Source organism: Pseudopodoces humilis, chromosome 21 (genome assembly GCF_049639895.1).
Source record: "Pseudopodoces humilis isolate 2021_Gansu_Grassland_sample_001 chromosome 21, ASM4963989v1, whole genome shotgun sequence".
Taxonomy (NCBI): domain Eukaryota; kingdom Metazoa; phylum Chordata; class Aves; order Passeriformes; family Paridae; genus Pseudopodoces; species Pseudopodoces humilis.
Window position 1 is genome coordinate 2,375,913 of NC_142220.1, and position 17,430 is coordinate 2,393,342.

General features: G+C 53.5%; 1 protein-coding gene across 2 annotated transcripts; it reads left to right on the top strand.

Moving 5' to 3' along the window:
- Window positions 1-704: 704 nt before the first annotated feature.
- Window positions 705-17,430, top strand: FAM20A (FAM20A golgi associated secretory pathway pseudokinase). Of its 2 annotated transcripts, XM_088065562.1 has the most exons (12): window positions 705-1,018; window positions 5,111-5,218; window positions 5,628-5,812; window positions 7,379-7,429; window positions 8,217-8,295; window positions 9,328-9,420; window positions 10,779-10,894; window positions 11,471-11,651; window positions 11,928-12,037; window positions 13,756-13,837; window positions 13,936-13,995; window positions 16,798-17,430. In XM_088065562.1, exons 1-12 carry the CDS (start codon window positions 720-722, stop codon window positions 17,060-17,062), a joined length of 1,629 nt encoding a protein of 542 aa, XP_087921688.1. In that variant the 5' UTR covers window positions 705-719; the 3' UTR covers window positions 17,063-17,430. The 2 variants fall into 2 exon arrangements, with proteins under 2 accessions (XP_087921688.1, XP_014111209.1); XM_014255734.2 differs by lacking the exon at window positions 5,111-5,218 and having other exon boundaries at window positions 720-1,018.

Sequence of the window (17,430 nt, forward strand, 5' to 3'; positions counted from 1 at the left end):
CATCAGTGCCGTGGGTCCCCGCACATCCCCACGGCCCAGCCGCTCCCGGAAAACTGCAGGGAGGAGTTGCCTCAACTATAGGGTGGTGGTTTTTTTAGGAATTAAGAAAATAAAAGCGGCGTCTGAACCATCTGCCAGCGGAGGGGCTGCAAGCCCAGCTCTGTGGGGCCAAAGCCCCCCCGGGCCCTGCCCGCAGACACCCAGCGGGGTTCGAGCAGCTTCGCCCCGTTCCCACACAGCCCCCCGGCCCCCCATCCCATCCCAGCGCCCTCCAGCTCCTGCCAAAGCTCTCGCCGGGCCGACTTTCCGCCTTCGGGAGAGGGGACGAAGCCCCCGAAGGAGCTGGCGACGAGGGCGGGCGGGGGACCCGCCACCTGCGCGGGGGCTGCGCTGGGCGAGCGGGCGGTGCTCGGGGGGCGGGCGGCAGAGCCGGGGCCCGCCCGGCACGGTCCCCTCCGGCACCGGCGCGGGCACCGGCACCGGCACCGGCACCGGCACCCGCCCCGGGACGCGCTCCGGGGGAGGCTCCCACGGAGGCTGCCGTCCCCCACCGCCGCTCCCCCGCCCCGGGCCCCGAGCGCCCTGCCCGGTCCCGCCCCGAGGTGCCCGCACCCCCGGCTCCTCCGCTCGAGCTCCCCCGTGCGCCCTGCCCCGGGGGCCGCCGGCGGCTCGCCCGGCGCTGTCCCCGGCCCCGCGGCCGCCCGCAGCCCGCACCGGCCATGCCGGGCCCTCGGCGGGACCGCCCGGCCGTGCTGCTGCTGCTCGGGGCGCTGCTGGCCGCCGACCTCTACTTCCACCTCTGGCCGCGGGCGCGGCGGGAGCTGGGGAGGGTCTCCCCGGGCTGCCCCTGCCCCGCTCCGCGCCCGCCGCTCCCCCGCGCCCCCCGCGCCGCCCCCGCGCTGCGCCGCCTCTTCGCCCACCCGCTGTACCGCGCCGCCCCGCCGGGCCCCGCCGAGCCGCTGCTGGGCGCCCGCGAAGCCCTGCGCTACTACCGGCGGAAGGCGGCTCGCTGGAACAGGTGCGTCCCGCAGCCGCGGCACCCCCGCGCCCCGCAGCGCGCAGCCCCCGCACCGCCCTTCGCCGGGCAGCTCCTGCGCGCCTCCTTCCCCGGCACCCCTTTCCTGCCTGTTTCCTGGGCATCCCTTGCTTGAGCACCCAGTGCACCGGCGTCTGCTGGCACCCCTGCGCCCTGGCACCTCCTTCCCCGGCACCCCCGTCCTGGGCATCTCCTGGGCATCCTTTTCCTGGGCATCTCCTGGGCACTCCCTTCCCGGACAATCCCTGTGCGGGCAGTTTCTGGGCACCCTCCTACCGGGCACCCCTTGCATGATCCCCCCTTTCCTGGGCATCTCCTGGGTACCCCTTTCTCGAGCACCCACTGCACCGGCATCTCCTGGCCACCCCCTTCCCGGGTGTCTTCTGCATGGGCACCCCTTTCTGGGATATCTCCTGGACACCCCTTTCCTGGGCGCCCCCTGCATGATCACCCCCTTCCCTGGCATCACCTGGGCACCCCTTTTTTGGACGCCTCCACGTATTGGGATCTCTTGAGCACCCCCTTCCCAAGCTCCCGTGTGAGTGCACCTCCTGCACGGGCACCTCCCGGGCACCCCCTTTCTGGGCACCCCCTGCACAGGTACCCCTGCCCTGGCATTCCCTGGGCACTCTCACCTGGCACTCCCTGTATGGGCACCCCCAGGCACCCTCTCAGGTACCCCACAGGTACTCACTCCCTTTCTGGGCAGCTCTCCTGGGCACCCCTCCCCTGCTTCAGCACCCCCAGTCCAGTTTGCCCCCCCATTCTGTCTCTGTGCCCTCACAGCTCCAACCCCCGGGCTGAGGGGCTCTGCTCCTTCCTGGGGTGTCTCCCACCCTGCTGCACTGCCAGAGCCCCAGAGAAAGGGACCCCCAGCTCAGAGCCCTCTTCCTGCTGCCTCTCCCAGCCCCAGCAACAAGAAAACTCCCTGGTGCCCTGCTCCTGGGGTGGGACTGTCACTGCCCTGGGGTCACTGCCCTGGGGGGGACAGTGACCCTCAGCACCAGCTCCCAGCATCAATTATCTGTACCTTGGGAGGATCTAACCCCCCCTTCCATGAGGGCTGGGGCCAAGCTGGAGCACACAGCACCCCACAGCTGCTCCCTGCACCCCAAGAACTTTTCCATTCATGCATAAACTGGGATACAACAGAGCACGGAGCTGCTGGTGTGCTGAGCTCATGGCATCACCTCACTGTCCCCTCTGTGGGACAGGACACCTGCAAGGGGATGACAGCCCCTGGATCCTGGGACCACCCCAGGGATCCCTGTCCTGGCACTTCCCCACTGCCCAGGTTTGGTTTCCAGCAGCGGAGCAGCCCCCACACCTCCCATCACCTGTGTGGTGGTTGCTGAGCTGCACAGGCAGGATTCCCAAGCTCCTGCTCTCTCCACTTCCATGCCTGTTCCTCCTGTTTCTGTGGGACTCACCCAGTGCTGGTTCCATGCAAGATTTGCTGGAGGAGATGATGGGAAGCGATAATGGAAGGAACACAGAATGACCTTCATGGCCTGAGCAGCACCAGGGTCTGGAACCACCTTTGTGCTCAGCCAGGGTCTCCCCTGAGAGACTCTTCCCTTTCTCCAGTCAGTCTGGATGTTCAATCCTTTGTGGATGGCAGGTTTGAGTATCCCTGGCTGTGCCACAGACCCACCTTCTCAGAGCTGAGCACTGCCTTCTGAAGACATCAGGATTTGGGTACCAAGGTGGATGTTTCCCAAGCAAAATCCCGGTGGGAATGGGGGATTTAAACCAAAGCAGCTCATGGCTTGATGGCACCATCAGAAGCCCTGAGCACTTGCTGTAGCCTCACTTGCAGGACAGTGAGAAGTCTGCATTCCCCAACTTCATTCACCACTCTGCTAAAACATGGAATTTGTGATGAAGCCATGGCTGCACTTTGCCTTCTGCCCCAAGGTCTGGCTGTGATGTGACTGGCAAGAACACAGTGATGCCATTTGTCCTTGACTGACTTCGCTTTGCACCTCCAGGAAGGAAAGGGAGGAAGAGTATTGATTATTCCTCAGTCACTCTGAAATAAAATATATGATGATCCTAAGTGGGTGAAACCTCCAGAAGGCACAGGCTGAGGTGACACAACCACAAACCTGCCAACACCCATCGGTGCTGCAAATCGAGTGTATAATCAGGAGACACTTGCCAGAGCTGATGGATTTTATTAGATTGTTCATTTGCTGTGGGCACGAAGGAGTTTCTGCCTCACCAGGAGCACTGCAGAGCCCGTGTCCTCTCTGAGGTGGCCAGGGCAGGGTCCTCGTGGGAATCAGGAGTCCGTGGCTTTCTCTCCTTCTGCATGGGTTCAACAAAGCTGCTGCTGCCATTGAGGACTGAGGAGCAAGAAGTCCGCAGCAGCTGCACATCCAGAGCCAGGCAGCAGAGGCTCAGGGTCCATGGGCATGCTCTCCCCACATGGGTGACAGCACATTTCTCCATCAGCCGTGGATGTTCTGCACAGAGCAGCTTTGGGAGCAGCAGGACACTCCCCTTGAGTGGAACAGGCTGCAGTTTAACCCCGTTCCTCCAGCACAGCACATCTGCCTTCATTTCTGCGCCCAGATGGACATCAGCTGGACAGGGACTCTGCCAGCTGGAGCGGCCCCAGGACACGTCCTGTTGGGATAGCCAGGGCCAGAGTGTGTCCTCCTCCTGCAAACTCCCTGCTGCCCATCCCTGGCTGCTCCCAGCACTCCAATCAGGACCAGCAGTTTGATTGCAGGATGCAGAACCAGCTGGAGAGACTGATGGGGATGCAGGAAGGAAACAGAAAAAAAAAAACAAACCAAAAACATCCACACCTCTTCAAAACCGAAAAAAAATCCCTTGAAAACTCCAGAGCTTATTTTTATCCTTGAAGGAGAAGCTTCAAAACCCCAGACTCAGGATGCTGGTGGCCTGAGCAGTGTCACCCCACGCTGTGCCTCCCTCCCAGCCCAGCAGAGAACTGAAAGCCAGGGCAACCCCAGGGCTATTTATAGCAGGGTAGAAATGAACCCTGCTTTTATATCATTATGCCTTCTGCAGAGATCTGTTTTTTTCCAGGGAAATATTTCAGGAATCCTGAAGGAAGCAGGGAGGAAGAGAGAGCTGTATTTTGGGTTGAAAGGCTGGGAAGGGACTGGCTCAGCCTGAGCAGGGACAGTGTGGATGTAGGGCTGGGATCTGCCTCCCACTGCATTTTTTTCCCCCTCAGTAATCCCTTGCTCGCTGCCACCCCGGGGGAACAGCCTGTGTGTATGGCAGGCAGGAGAGCAAATATGGTAAAATATTTGGGCAGCTTCCCTAGGGAAAAATCCTGAGTCATTCCTGTCCCTTGTGCTGGGGTTTATTGTCCCTGGCTGTGGCAGGGTTAAGCTTGTGCCTCACTTATCCACGGGAAACCTGGTGCAGGGCAGCAGGCTGGGGGTCGAGGCACTTCTGCTGGAGCTGATGGCATTCCAGGGCCACATCCTCGTGCACAGGGAATTTTCTGCCTCCTCTGCAGGCAGCCTGAGCAGAGAGCTGCTGTGGGAGGGAATTGCTCCAGCTTCCCCCTGGCCACGCACACGTGGACTTCACGCTGTGGCTGACCCAGTCCAATGGAAAGACAAACAAACTGGGAGAGGGAACGGTGAGCTGCACATCCAAGCTGCCTCTCCAGTTCCTAGATGTCTCCAAGGACAGCCCTGGAACACCTGTGGGAGGGTTCATCCCCTGCTCACAGCCAGATTAACCACATGGCTCAGCCTGCTTGGATGGAGAAAGGTGATGGAAAAATCCCAACCAAAGCCCAGCTGCTGGGCTGAGCAGGGAAACAGAGAAAACACCATCCCCCAGGAGCCCTTCCCAGTCCCCAGTACCATTCCCTGGCTGATAAATGCCTCGGTGCATGGTCAGAGCTCACTTGCTCAGGCTCTGGATGGAGTCTGGCCAGGCATGTGGCACTTCCCCCTCTCCAGCCACTCCAACCTGCCTTGGTTAATGTCCTACTCCTTATCAGCCCCCAGCTCCTGTTTGCTTCCATGGATGGATCCTGGCACTTTCAGTGTAAACTGAAGTTCATTTTCCCTTTATCAGGACTGGCTGCTCCCTACGTGGGCTGGACAATGTTAATGAGAAACTAAAGCTCCGTCCTCTGCGGGCTGGAATTAGTGACCTTCCAGTTCCACAGTCCCAGCCTTGGAGGTCTCGAGGTTGAGGAAAATGCTGATGGAGCGGGGAGATGGTTTTGGGTTATTGCTGAACTTGGGAGGCTCCTTCAGCTCCACCTACCAAAAATGGATGGGGTTGAACCTTGATTTTTAGATCATGGGCAGATGCTGCCAGATGAGCTCGTAGCACCCCTGCTCACTGTGAATTTGGTCACAAAGGCAGTTTGTGATTTTTTTTATTTTCCCCCCTTACTGGAACCTCCAGCTTCAGGGAAAAAACACTGTCAGAGACAGTCAGAGACTGGCCATCTCCCGCTGCCTCAGTTTCCCCTTATCCACCCTATGCTCTGCTCCTGGCACCTCCCCACTCCCCAGCAGACTCCAGGCTCAGAGAAGGGAAGTTTTCCACCCCGTGGCTCATCCCCAGAACCTCTCTCTCGCAGGAGACACAAGCTTTACCGGGAGGAGCAGAACCTGACCTCCCCAGCGGCCCCGCTGCCGCTGCGGCCCGAGGCCAGCTGGCTGCAGTTCCACCTGGGCATCAGCCGCGATGGGCTCTACCCCCGCTCCAGCCCTGCCGTCAGCAGCCTGCTCCGGGACATGCAGGAATTCCCCACCATCAGCGCCGGTGAGCTCCCTCCTGCCCTCCGGGGCCTCTGAGAGGCGATTCTATTCTATTCTATTCTATTCTATTCTATTCTATTCTATTCTATTCTATTCTATTCTATTCTATTCTATTCTATTCTATTCTATTCTATTCTATTCTATTCTATTCTATTCTATTCTATTCTATTCTATTCTATTCTAGTCTATTCTATTCTATTCTATTCTATTCTATTCTATTCTATTCTATTCTATTCTATTCTAGTCTATTCTATTCTATTCTATTCTATTCTAGTCTAGTCTATTCTATTCTATTCTATTCTATTCTGTTCTGTTCTATTCTGTTCTATTCTATTCTATTCTATTCCATTCCATCCCATCCCGTCCCATCCCATCCCATTCTTATAGTCTATTAATATATATATATTATACATTATGCATATTATATATATTCTATTCTATTCCATTCCATTCCATCCCATTCTATTCTTATAGTCTATTTTATATATATAATATATATTATGTATATTATATATATATTTTCTATTCTATTCTATTCTATTCTATTCTTATAGTCTATTTGATATATATATATTATATTATATATATATTATATATTATATATTATATTCTATTTTATATATAATATATATTATATAATATATAATATATAACATATAATATATATTATATATAATATATAATATATAATACAAAATACATAATATACAATATATAATATGTATTATGTATTATATATTATATATTGTATAATGTATATTATATATTATATATTGTATAATATGTAATATATATTATATATTGTATATTATATATTATATATCATATATTATATTTAATATATTATATATTATTTATTATATATCATATATTATATATTATATATTATATATTATATATTATATTCTATTTTATATATATATTATATATTATATATATTATATTCTATTATAATAGAATATACATATATTCTACTATAGAATTCTATTCTATTCTTAGTCTCATAGAAGGGTAAAACATAAGAGATGTAAAACTCAACGCTACTCTATTAGAAGCCAGCTCATTCCCTGGTTACAATACTTTATAAATGGTTTTAGCCCATCAGTTTTTGCCACATGATGCTGCTAACACCTTTAACACTAATCACTTGGCATTCTCCTTCACATGGTCTTGTTACAATGCACCTTTCACAGTTCTGATTCTCTAAAACACCTGTTCTGTTGGCAAGGCCATCGTTTGAAGCTTGTTTCCAGTTCAATCTCTCAATGTTTTCCCTATCCCATGGCCTAGCTAAGCCAGCACACCTCACCCCAGAGTTTGCACACAGATGTACAGGACTGAGCTTTCAGTCCAGTTTTAAGAATCCTCTACAATTCCATTTCTCACACTGCCCTGGGGATGGGGATGGGTACAGGGACAGGGACAAGGATGGGGACAGGGACAGGGATGGGGATGGGGGCAGCTGTGTGCAGCTGAAAGGCCCCGGTCCTCCCTTCTGGGAGCCTGGGAGGGGGGTGAGCAGCAGGAGATGGAGCCTGGCAGGGTCTCATTGCTCCTCCTGCCCTTGCAGACTACAGCCAGGATGAGAAGGCGCTGCTGGGAGCCTGTGACTGCAGCCAGAGTGAGTGTGGCACTTGGGGTCCCCACATGCCATCACCTGGGCTGGCCCCAGTCCCCAGCTCCTCCATCCTCACCCCGGCCAGGGAAATGCCAAGCCAGGCTCTGCTCCCTCCCATGAACCCCCACCACCCCAGCAGAGGCTGGGATCACAGAGCATAAAATTATTTCAGTTGGAAAAGTCCTCTGAGATGATGGAGCCGCATCCACACTTTAACACCCAGGGGTGATAATTGCCCCACTGCCACGAGCAGCTGTTCTCTGTGGGTATCAGGACACCAGTACACCACTGGTTTCTACTGGGGAGGGAGGAAAAAGTCCCCAAGGGGATGTAACAGAGGGTGGTTGGGAGGGAGGCTGAAGGGAAATCTTCTCTGTGGCACAAGGGAGAGAAGGAAAATCAATGGGAAGAGAGGGAGGGGCGCAGCTGGAAGGAGAGATGGGATGCACTCAGGGGGTTGGAGAGGCAGGATGTGCTGGGATGTGTAACTGGGGTGTTTCCAGTTATCACCCCATTTCCCAAGAGTTATCATCCCATTTCCCAGGAGTTAACACCCATTTCCTAAGAGTTAACAGCCCCTTAAACAGGAGTTATCCTCCCATTTCCCAAGAGTTATCATCTCATTTCCCAAGAGTTAACACCCTCTTTCCCAGGAGTTAACACCCTCTTTCCCAGGAGTTATCATCCCATTTCCCAGGAGTTATCATCCCATTTCCCAGGAGTTATCATCCCATTTCCCAGGAGTTATCATCCCATTTCCCAGGAGTTAACACCCCCTTTCCTCCCCAAGTCGTGAAGCCCAGCGGTGTGCACCTGAAGCTGGTCCTCAGGTTCCAGGATTTTGGGAAAGCCATGTTCAAGCCCATGAGGTAAGGCCAGCAGAGCCCCCCTGAGCCCCTGCAGGGAGGGCTGTGACCTTCCTTGGCACAAGAAGCCACACCACAGCCACACCTTCCCTCTCCTGCCCTCAGCTACCTGGGCAGCTGAAAAGGTCCCATTATTTTTTGTTATTCTTGGCTGCTCACACCATCCCAGGAGCACACGTGGATAAACACCAGCGTTCCCACCCTGCTGTTGGTGTTGGAAATTTCTCAGTTTGTGGGTGGAGAAGGACCTGGGGACGCTTGTTCTCCTGAGATCTTTGCCATGAGGGACTGCTCACTGCCTCTTCCCCAGCAGAATTTGGGGTTTATCTTGTTTTTCCTTGGATTCCCCAGAGTGTTTCCAAGAAACAGCCATCAAACAGAGGATTTAAATTGCTTCTGCACTTATTTGCAGCCCCCTGGGACTCGTCCCAGCTCCTCCCTGTCACTGTCCATGTGTGAGCAGAGCAGCTGGCAGCACAGGGCCTGGGATAAAATCCTCACCCTGAAGGCAGCCAGCTCCTCTCCCATGGGTTTCCATCCACCTCTGCCCAGCCTCCATCAGGTCCTGGAGGGGAAGGAAAGCATCCATGCCCTGCTGAGCCAGGAGGGCTTTCCTGTGTCCTGCAGCTGCCTGGGAGGATGAACATCAAATTTCTGTGCTGGGGCACCGTGTGAGAGCCAGAAAATTGAGTTTAGTGGAGTTCCCACCTCAGGGATAGGAGAGCACCGGACCTGAGCCCTCCTCTGCCTCCAGGGGGATGTGACAAACACCCACCTGAAACTTTGCCCTAAGGGGGTCTAAGCTCTTGCTCAAGCAGATTTCAACCCCCAGTCAGCTGTTCTGTGTCCCCCAGCCACCTGGCAGTAGCTGGGTGCCAGTGCTGCTCCCTGGCACGGCGGGCGAGGGCTCCAGCTCGGCACTGAGCCCTTGGGGTCTGGCCTTGTCCCCAGTGTCCCCGAGCCCACCAGCTGTCCTGGGTGCACTGTCCTGGTGCCAGCCCCCAGTGTCCAGGCTCAGCCCCTGCTTTCCCCCAGGCAGAAACGCGAGGAGGAGACTCCTGAGGACTTTTTCTACTTCGTGGATTTCCAGCGGCACAACGCGGAGATCGCCGCCTTCCACCTGGACAGGTAAGGCCTGTCCCAGCCCCTGCCTGCTCCTGCTGCGACTCTGCCCACGAGAGCTTCGGGAAGAGCCCTGCAGAGCTCAGAGAAGGGATTGCTCTGCAGCACAGGTGTTATTTAGGGAAGGAGTGGCTCTGGATCTCACCTGACAGCCCAGAGGCAGCTCTGCCTTGGCCACTGCATGGGAACAGGTGAAGGCCAGGTTGGAGCAGGTCAGCCCCTCCTCCCCTGGCTGTCACACACTGTCCCTCCCCTGCAGCTCTGGGTCCCTCCTGGTGAGGGAGGCACGCACTCAATCAGCAATCAAGGTGTGCTTTGGGTTGATAAACTGCAGCAATGCACTTTTAAGCCCTCAGATAATGAGCAATTAATCTGGCAACTCTTCCCAGCAGGGTGTGTGTTTAATAAAACCAAAAATACCCTTCTCAGAAGATGAGGGCAGCAGCCTTTCTCTCCTCAGTGGGATGAATGCTGAACACCAGGGAAGTGGTCCCTGATGGTCAGGGTGGGTGGGGGTCCCCAGTTTCCACAGGATAAGCAGTTCTGTAGCTCAGACTCTGAGGAAGGGAACAAAGGGAGCTGAATTCCCTTCCCAGTTCTGCCCCAACATTCTCACTCGACTCAACATCTACTCGGTTCAGCCACCACCACCTCACCCCTGCAGCTCCACCGCCACAAAAATGAGGCCAGGCTGCTTTTGTGAAGTGCTTTGTGGTTTTTAGAGCTGAAAGATGCTGGATAAAAGCAAATATTTTTTTTCTCTCCAAGCATTGCTCAATAAGTAACAGGCTAAATCCTGTTCTGTGCCCAATTCCCAGGAGCAGAGGGCATTACCCAAGGAGCCAAGCAGAGCATTAGCCAGTTCACCCCGAGTTACTGACTCAGCAATCAGCAGCAGCTTCCCACTGATTGCCAGCAGTGCTTTCCTGCCCCAGGCCCTGAGGTTTTTAAGAGTATTTTTGAGGAATTAGCTGGGCATGAGTGCCTCTGGAGGAGGGGGTGCCTCCTCAGCCACGCTGTACCAGGATCCAGATCTTTGCTCCGTGTCAAACCAACCCTGCAGAAGGGCCTGAAGGGCTGCTTTGGCCCTGGGTGGACCCTGTTTGTGTGCAAAGGGATGGGAGAAACCGAGGCAATGCTAGGGAAAGAGACAGGAATGCTGGAGAACATCCAGATTGCTCCAGGAGGCAGCTATTAAAATACCAAAATCCAAACAGAGCTGCATTTTGGCCCAGAGTGGCTTTTTGCTGGAAAGAGTCTGGGTGTGGTGATCCTGGTTCACTGGTGGAAGGGGAGAGGGCAGCACCTGCCACCCCACGGTGCAGCAACACCCCCTGTCCCCATCCCCTGTGCCCCCTGTGCAGGATCCTGGATTTCCGGAGGGTGCCACCCACCGTGGGGAGGTTGATCAATGTCACCAAGGAGATCCTGGAGGTCACCAAGAACGAGGTCCTGCAGAGCGTCTTCTTCGTGTCACCAGGTGTGCGAGGGATGAGGCAGATGATGGTGCCAATTGTCTTTAAGGTCCCTTCACACCTCAGCCCAGCCTGTGCTGGGAGGAAGGGCAGGGGCTGCAGGAAAAGGGGCTGCAGGACTCGTGCTGTGGTGCAGAAATTAAATTCTTGGGTTAAATGTGCACAAGGACATGGTTACAGCAGAAGTTCCCCCTCCCAACCTCCAGCTGGAATCATCCACCAGATCTACACATTTGGCCTTTTTTCTTAACTTTTCCCTTAGCACAGGACCCAGATTTATGAATTGGCAGGCTGACATCCATGACGTGGATGCTTTGGGTTTTACCTTGTTTTTCCTGGGATTCCCCAGAGTGTTCCCATGAAAAATCCATCAAACAGGGCTTTTCAATTGCTCTGCACTCATTTGCAGCCCCTTGGGGCTCCTCCCCTGTTCTCCCTCGCTCTATTATCCCTGCCACAAGGAATCACTGCTGTCCCAAGGTGGGGAAGGGCTCAGTCCAGGCCACCTTGCATCCTGCTGGAGATCACAGCCCCTTTTCCCTGTTTTCTGCTCTTTTCCCTGTTTATTGCTCTCCTCCCAGCCAGCAATGTCTGCTTCTTCGCCAAGTGCCCGTACATGTGCAAGACGGAGTACGCGGTGTGTGGGAACCCTCACCTCCTGGAGGGCTCCCTCTCCGCCTTCCTGCCTTCCCTCAACCTGGCCCCACGGCTCTCCATCCCCAACCCGTGGATCCGCTCCTACTCCTTCCATGGAAAAGAGGAGTAAGTGGGAAGTGAGGCTGCTGCCCGTCTCTGCAGACAGACCTGCAGAAACAGGCACAGGAATCTGGGAGTCCATAATTAGTGTAATAATTGGTGTAATAACCCTCACAGCCTGGCCATTGGCTGTGTTTCAGTTCCAGTCTCCTGCATGCACAAGGGGAGATTTGTTTTTTATTTCCTCCTCCTTTGCATCTTCACTTGGAAGATGGGTTTTGGGGAACTTTTGGGACATGGCAGCACCAGCTGAGGGTGTCTCCCCTTCTCCATCTTCTGCAGATGGGAAATGAATCCTCTGTACTGCAACACAGTGAGGGAGATCTACCCCTACAGCAACAGCAACCGGCTGCTCAACATCGTGGACATGGCCATATTTGACTTCCTAATAGGTAATGTTGGAGGGGAAGGTTTTCCTTTCCTTTCCTTTCCTTTCCTTTCCTTTCCTTTCCTTTCCTTTCCTTTCCTTTCCTTTCCTTTCCTTTCCTTTCCTTTCCTTTCCTTTCCTTTCCTTTCCTTTCCTTTCCTTTCCTTTCCTTTCCCTTTCCTCTCCTCTCCTCTCCTCTCCTCTCCTCTCCTCTCCTCTCCTCTCCTCTCCTCTCCTCTCCTCTCCTCTCCTCTCCTCTCCTCTCCTCTCCTCTCCTCTCCTCTCCTCTCCTCTCCTCTCCTCTCCTCTCCTCTCCTCTCCTCTCCTCTCCTCTCCTCTCCTCTCCTCTCCTCTCCTCTCCTCTCCTCTCCTCTCCTCTCCTCTCCTCTCCTCTCCTCTCCTCTCCTCTCCTCTCCTCTCCTCTCCTCTCCTCTCCTCTCCTCTCCTCTCCTCTCCTCTCCTCTCCTCTCCTCTCCCTCCCTCCTCTCCTCTCCTCTCCTTTCTCCTCTCCTCTCCTCTCCTTTCTCCTCTCCTTCTCTCCTCTCCTCTCCTCTCCTCTCCTCTCCTCTCCTCTCCTCTCCTCTCCTCTCCTCTCCTCTCCTCTCCTCTCCTCTCCTCTCCTCTCCTTTCTCCTCTCCTTTCTCCTCTCCTTTCTCCTCTCCTTTCTCCTCTCCTTTCTCCTCTCCTTTCTCCTCTCCTTTCTCCTCTCCTTTCTCCTCTCCTTTCTCCTCTCCTTTCTCCTCTCCTCTCTCCTCTCCTTTCTCCTCCCCTTTCTCCTCTCCTTTCTCCTCTCCTTTCTCCTCTCCTTTCTCCTCTCCTTTCTCTTCTCCTTTCTCCCCCCCTCTCCCCTCTCCTCTCCCCTCTCCTTCCTTTCTCCTCTCCTTTCTCCTCTCCTTTCTGCTCTCCTTTCTTCTCTCCTTTCTCCTCTCCTTTCTCCTCTCCTTTCTCCTCTCCTTTCTCCTCTCCTTTCTCCTCTCCTTTCTCCTCTCCTTTCTCCTCTCCTTTCTCCTCTCCTTTCTCCCCTCCTTTCTTCTCTCTTTTTTTCCCTCTTCTCTCCTCTCCTTCCTCCTCCTTTCTCCTCTCCTCTCTCCTCTCCTCTCTCCTCTCCTTTCTCCTCTCCTTTCTCCTCTCCTTTCTCCTCTCCTTTCTCCTCTCCTTTCTCCTCTCCTTTCTCTTCTCCTTTCTCCTCTCCTCTCTCCTCTCCTTTCTCTTCTCCTTTCTCCTCTCCTTTCTCCTCTCCTTTCTCCTCTCCTCTCTCCTCTCCTCTCCTCTCCTTTCTCCTCTCCTTTCTCCTCTCCTTTCTCCTCTCCTTTCTCCTCTCCTTTCTCCTCTCCTTTCTCCTCTCCTTTCTCCTCTCCTTTCTCCTCTCCTTTCTCCTCTCCTTTCTCCTCTCCTTTCTCCTCTCCTTTCTCCTCTCCTTTCTCCTCTCCTTTCTCCTCTCCTTTCTCCTCTCCTTTCTCCTCTCCTTTCTCCTCTCCTTTCTCCTCTCCTTCCTTTCCCCTTTCCCCTTTCCCCTTTCCCTTCTCCTCCACAGACACTTCAGACCGTGCTGTCTCCCAGCACAGCCCCTCCAAAGTGGGGGCACAGGGGAGCCCCCCAGGCTCACCCCAGCAAGGGGAAAGCAGCACCTCAGCCACTTCCAGCACAGCAACAAATATTCCATGCAGATCTGAAAGCAAGCTTGGTGTGATTTAGAAAATTCCCTGCAAGGGAAACTCCGTCCCTCTGTCTGTCCTTTTCCAGGGAACATGGACCGGCACCACTACGAGATGTTCACCAAGTTTGGGGACGATGGTTTCCTGCTGCACCTGGACAACGCCAGAGGGTGAGGCAGCGGGAGGGGTGGGCGAGGAGGAGGAGGAGGAGGAGGAGGAGGAGGAGGAGGAGGAGGAGGGCAGGCTCTGAACTCTGCTTCACCCCCAGGTTTGGGCGGCATTCCCACGATGAAATCTCCATCCTGGCTCCGCTCTCCCAGTGCTGTGTGTAAGTTCCAGCTGCACCTTCCTTCCCAGGAATGTTGGGGTGTTCCTGCTGCCCCTGGGGAGGTCACCCAGGCCTGGCTCCGTCCAGCAGCTCCAGGAGGACCCTGCTGTACCTGCCAAGGGGATCACAAGTGGGAAAACATTCACTGATAGACCAGGAGACACTGGCCAGTGGATCAAACCCTTCCAGAAAGTTCTAACAGCCTTTCCCGGCCCACCAACATGAGGTGCTAGTAGGAAACACAGAAATCTCCATCCAAAATCCTGGTGGAACTTTGATCCACTTAATCAAGCTCCCTCTTCTCGTGGAATGAAGCAGAAGCTCATAAATTTAACCTGATGTTCCCACCTCATTAATTCACATTAATCAGCAGCTGAAAGTTACATTTAAGAGGCAGAAGCAGCTGCTCTTTCCTAGGGTTTCTCTTCAGATGTGGAGCCTTTTTTCTTGCTCTACCTGCTCCTTCTCCCCCTCAGGGTGGTAACTGCACTTTCCTCCCACCAAGTTTAATTTCAAGAACTGTTATTTGCACTCATAAAGTCTTTTCATTTCTAATTGCAGGCTCTCAGGGAATCCTTCTCTTGAAATTTTGTGCAGTTTGAAATTAACTCTGCCTCTTAATTTGACCTGCATACCGTAATATCCACAGGCCACATCATTCCTATTCTTCCAGATCCACCTCCCACAAACTCCTCTTAATTTAATTCTTGTAGAAGGCAGCGGTAAGAGGACCTGAACACTTTTTCATAAGCAAACTTGGGCCAGGAACAGCATAAAAACAACTCGTGCTGTCTGAGGGAGACAGACAAACCCTCATTTCCCACAAGAGCTGACCCATTTGGAGTGGAGAGTGTCTAAAACCACTTGGAAAGGAAAGGAAGAGGTTTTACTTGAGTAAGCACACAGAGGTAACAAATTCCTTCCCTGACCAACCACCTGGACTCAGCCCACCGAGTCACCTCGGTGCTCCGACACCAGCTGAGCCATGGGAGCAGGAAAGCTCCTCCAGCCAGGAGCGCTGGGAGCACAGGGATGCTGAGAGCTTCCTTCCCTGTTAAACACATCCACTTCATTCCCAGCTCAGTTCTGCTCCAAGTCTGCCTTCCAGCAGATTTGAGCCTGGTTTTAGCTGCCTTTCCCAGCCCCTGTCCCACACGCTGAAGCCTGCAGCTCTCCTCTCCCAATGAGTGGCACCAGTACAGCCACGCCATGAGATGCTCCTTTCCCTGAGAGCACCCATTCCCTCCTGGAGGCACAGGCAGGCTGACAGCAGCCCCAGCCAGGCTGCTGATGTCCCTGGAAGGCTCGGGGTGAAACGTCCGGCAGCTCAGCACAGCCAGCAGGTCACAGCCCCCGTGGGACTGGAGCGGCAGCGTTTCCATCTCAGCCCTCTCCGTGCTCTGCCTGTTTGTTGTGAAACTGTTCCAGCTCTCAGTCAGCTGCTCCCCACGGGTCAGAGCAGCCTGCTCTCCACCTCCAAACACTGTCACTGTTGGGACCAGAGCAAACACAGCTGGTGTTTACCCACAGCAGCTCCTGCTCGTTCACATCTGCTCCGGGCACAGCTTTCCCTGGCAGCAGCAGCACCTCACAGCTGGGCTTTAAAGCTTCCTTGTCAGCCCTCACTCTTGATCAATTGGTTATTTTATTTTCTTCAGGAATATTAATGCAGGAAGGTGTTGCCTGCCCCTGTGGCAGGAGCATCCTTGTGCTACAGGCACGCTGCCCACACACACCTCGCTCCACACTCACTCCTGATTTAGATTGGATGTTAGGAAAAATTCTTCCTGGAGAGGGTTTTAAAACATTGGCACAGGCTGCCCAGGGAAATCATGGAGTCACCATCCCTGGAATTCTTTAAAGAATGTGCAGATGTGGCTCTTGACATGGTTTGATGGTGCTGGGACAGCAGCTGGACTTGCTGATCCTAAAGGCCTTTTCCAACCTTAGTGATTGTCCCCAGCAGCTGGAACAGCCACAACCCTTTCCCAAACAGCACCTGGCCTGTTGGAGCTGCACAGATCCAGAGCAACATTCCCAGTGGATGTAGACAGCCTACAAATACAAAATCTTGAGCTGCCTAAAATGGATCTGACTGTACCTTTTCCCACCTGAAAATTCTGAATGGGCTAAATGGTTCCACAAACATGGACCACTTTGTTTCCAAGATTTAAAGGGCAGTAACTACAAGCCCTGATTCATTTCAGTATTATACATGCTGAAGTCAACACATTTCTGCTGAGGATTAAACAAATGATTTCAGAACACTTCATTTCATGCCCAGAAGCATTCCAAGATTGCAGCTTTTCATCCCATTTTCTGTCAAAACAAATCACATTTGAATCTCAGTACCCCTTGAGGTGAAAAGTCACAGTTACATCAGTTCCAGGAAATATTCCCTCTTTTTGCTCAGAGTTTTGACAGAAGACGTTTTCTCATTCATGTCTTTTCATTTAGCTCCCCCTCTGCTCCCATCTCATAAATGTCACCCTTGGGGAGATGCCACCACCCCACAGGAACCTGGGGAACTGGGTCATCTCTGACTCACTCACTACTGAGAACTTCGTGTTTTTCTCTCTGCTGACAGAAATTTGAAGTACAAATACTCTGGAGAAACAAAGGAAGAAGTTTCCAAAAAAAAAAAAAAAAAAAAAAATTCATTACCTTCCAAAATTAAAATTAAAGAACTTTTGTCCAATACTGCTTTAAATTTCTTCACCCATCTCTGCCCTCCTGCTGTCAAGGAGCTCAGCTGCTCTTGCTGGGAGGCATTAAATCATTGATTTCTGTTTTTTTTTCCAGAATAAAGAGAACGACGTTGCTGCGCCTGCAGCTCTTGGCGGAGCCCGAGTACCGGCTGAGCGACGTGATGAGGGAATCGCTCCTGCAGGACCCCCTGGCCCCTGTGCTCACCGAGCCCCATCTCCTGGCCCTGGACAGGCGGCTACAGCTGGTCCTGGCTGCTGTGGGGACGTGCATCGACACCTTTGGAGAAGCCGCGGTGGTGGCCAACGACACGGCACAGCCCCAGAGCCCTGCGGCGCACAGAGCCAAGCTGGACACTTAAACCGAGCTCAGAGCCAGGGAAAACCCTGCAGGGCAAGTGGCAGCTTCAGAACTGCTCATTTCCACCTGCAGGCGCTTGCAGAGACTCAGAGGGGAGATGTCAGAAGATCAAGGATCCCGCTGGGCTCCTCTGCTGGTGTTTGACCAGAGCTCCCGTGCTCGGCCGGGGTGCTGGTGTGACTGCAGCAGATCTTTACACCCCAAACACGGCTCTGGGGTGAAAAAGCTGTGATCTCCACATCTGGAGCTGGCTGTGCCCTTGGAGGGTGAGGGAACACCTGACCTTGGTTTGCTCAACCTCCACAGGGGCTTGGTTTTGCTGGAGAAGGACATGAACTCGACCTGAGGATGAGGGTTGAATAAAGAGAT

What these genes read in the sequence shown, in the direction of transcription:
- FAM20A (XM_088065562.1), top strand. Translation starts at nt 720, where the DNA reads ATGCCGGGCCCTCGGCGGGACCGCCCGGCCGTGCTGCTGCTGCTCGGG. An exon ending in GCCGCCTTCCACCTGGACAG is followed by an intron (nt 9,421 to 10,778) that starts GTAAGGCCTGTC and finishes CCCCCTGTGCAG; the next exon opens with GATCCTGGATTTCCGGAGGG. An exon ending in CACCTGGACAACGCCAGAGG is followed by an intron (nt 13,838 to 13,935) that starts GTGAGGCAGCGG and finishes CTTCACCCCCAG; the next exon opens with GTTTGGGCGGCATTCCCACG.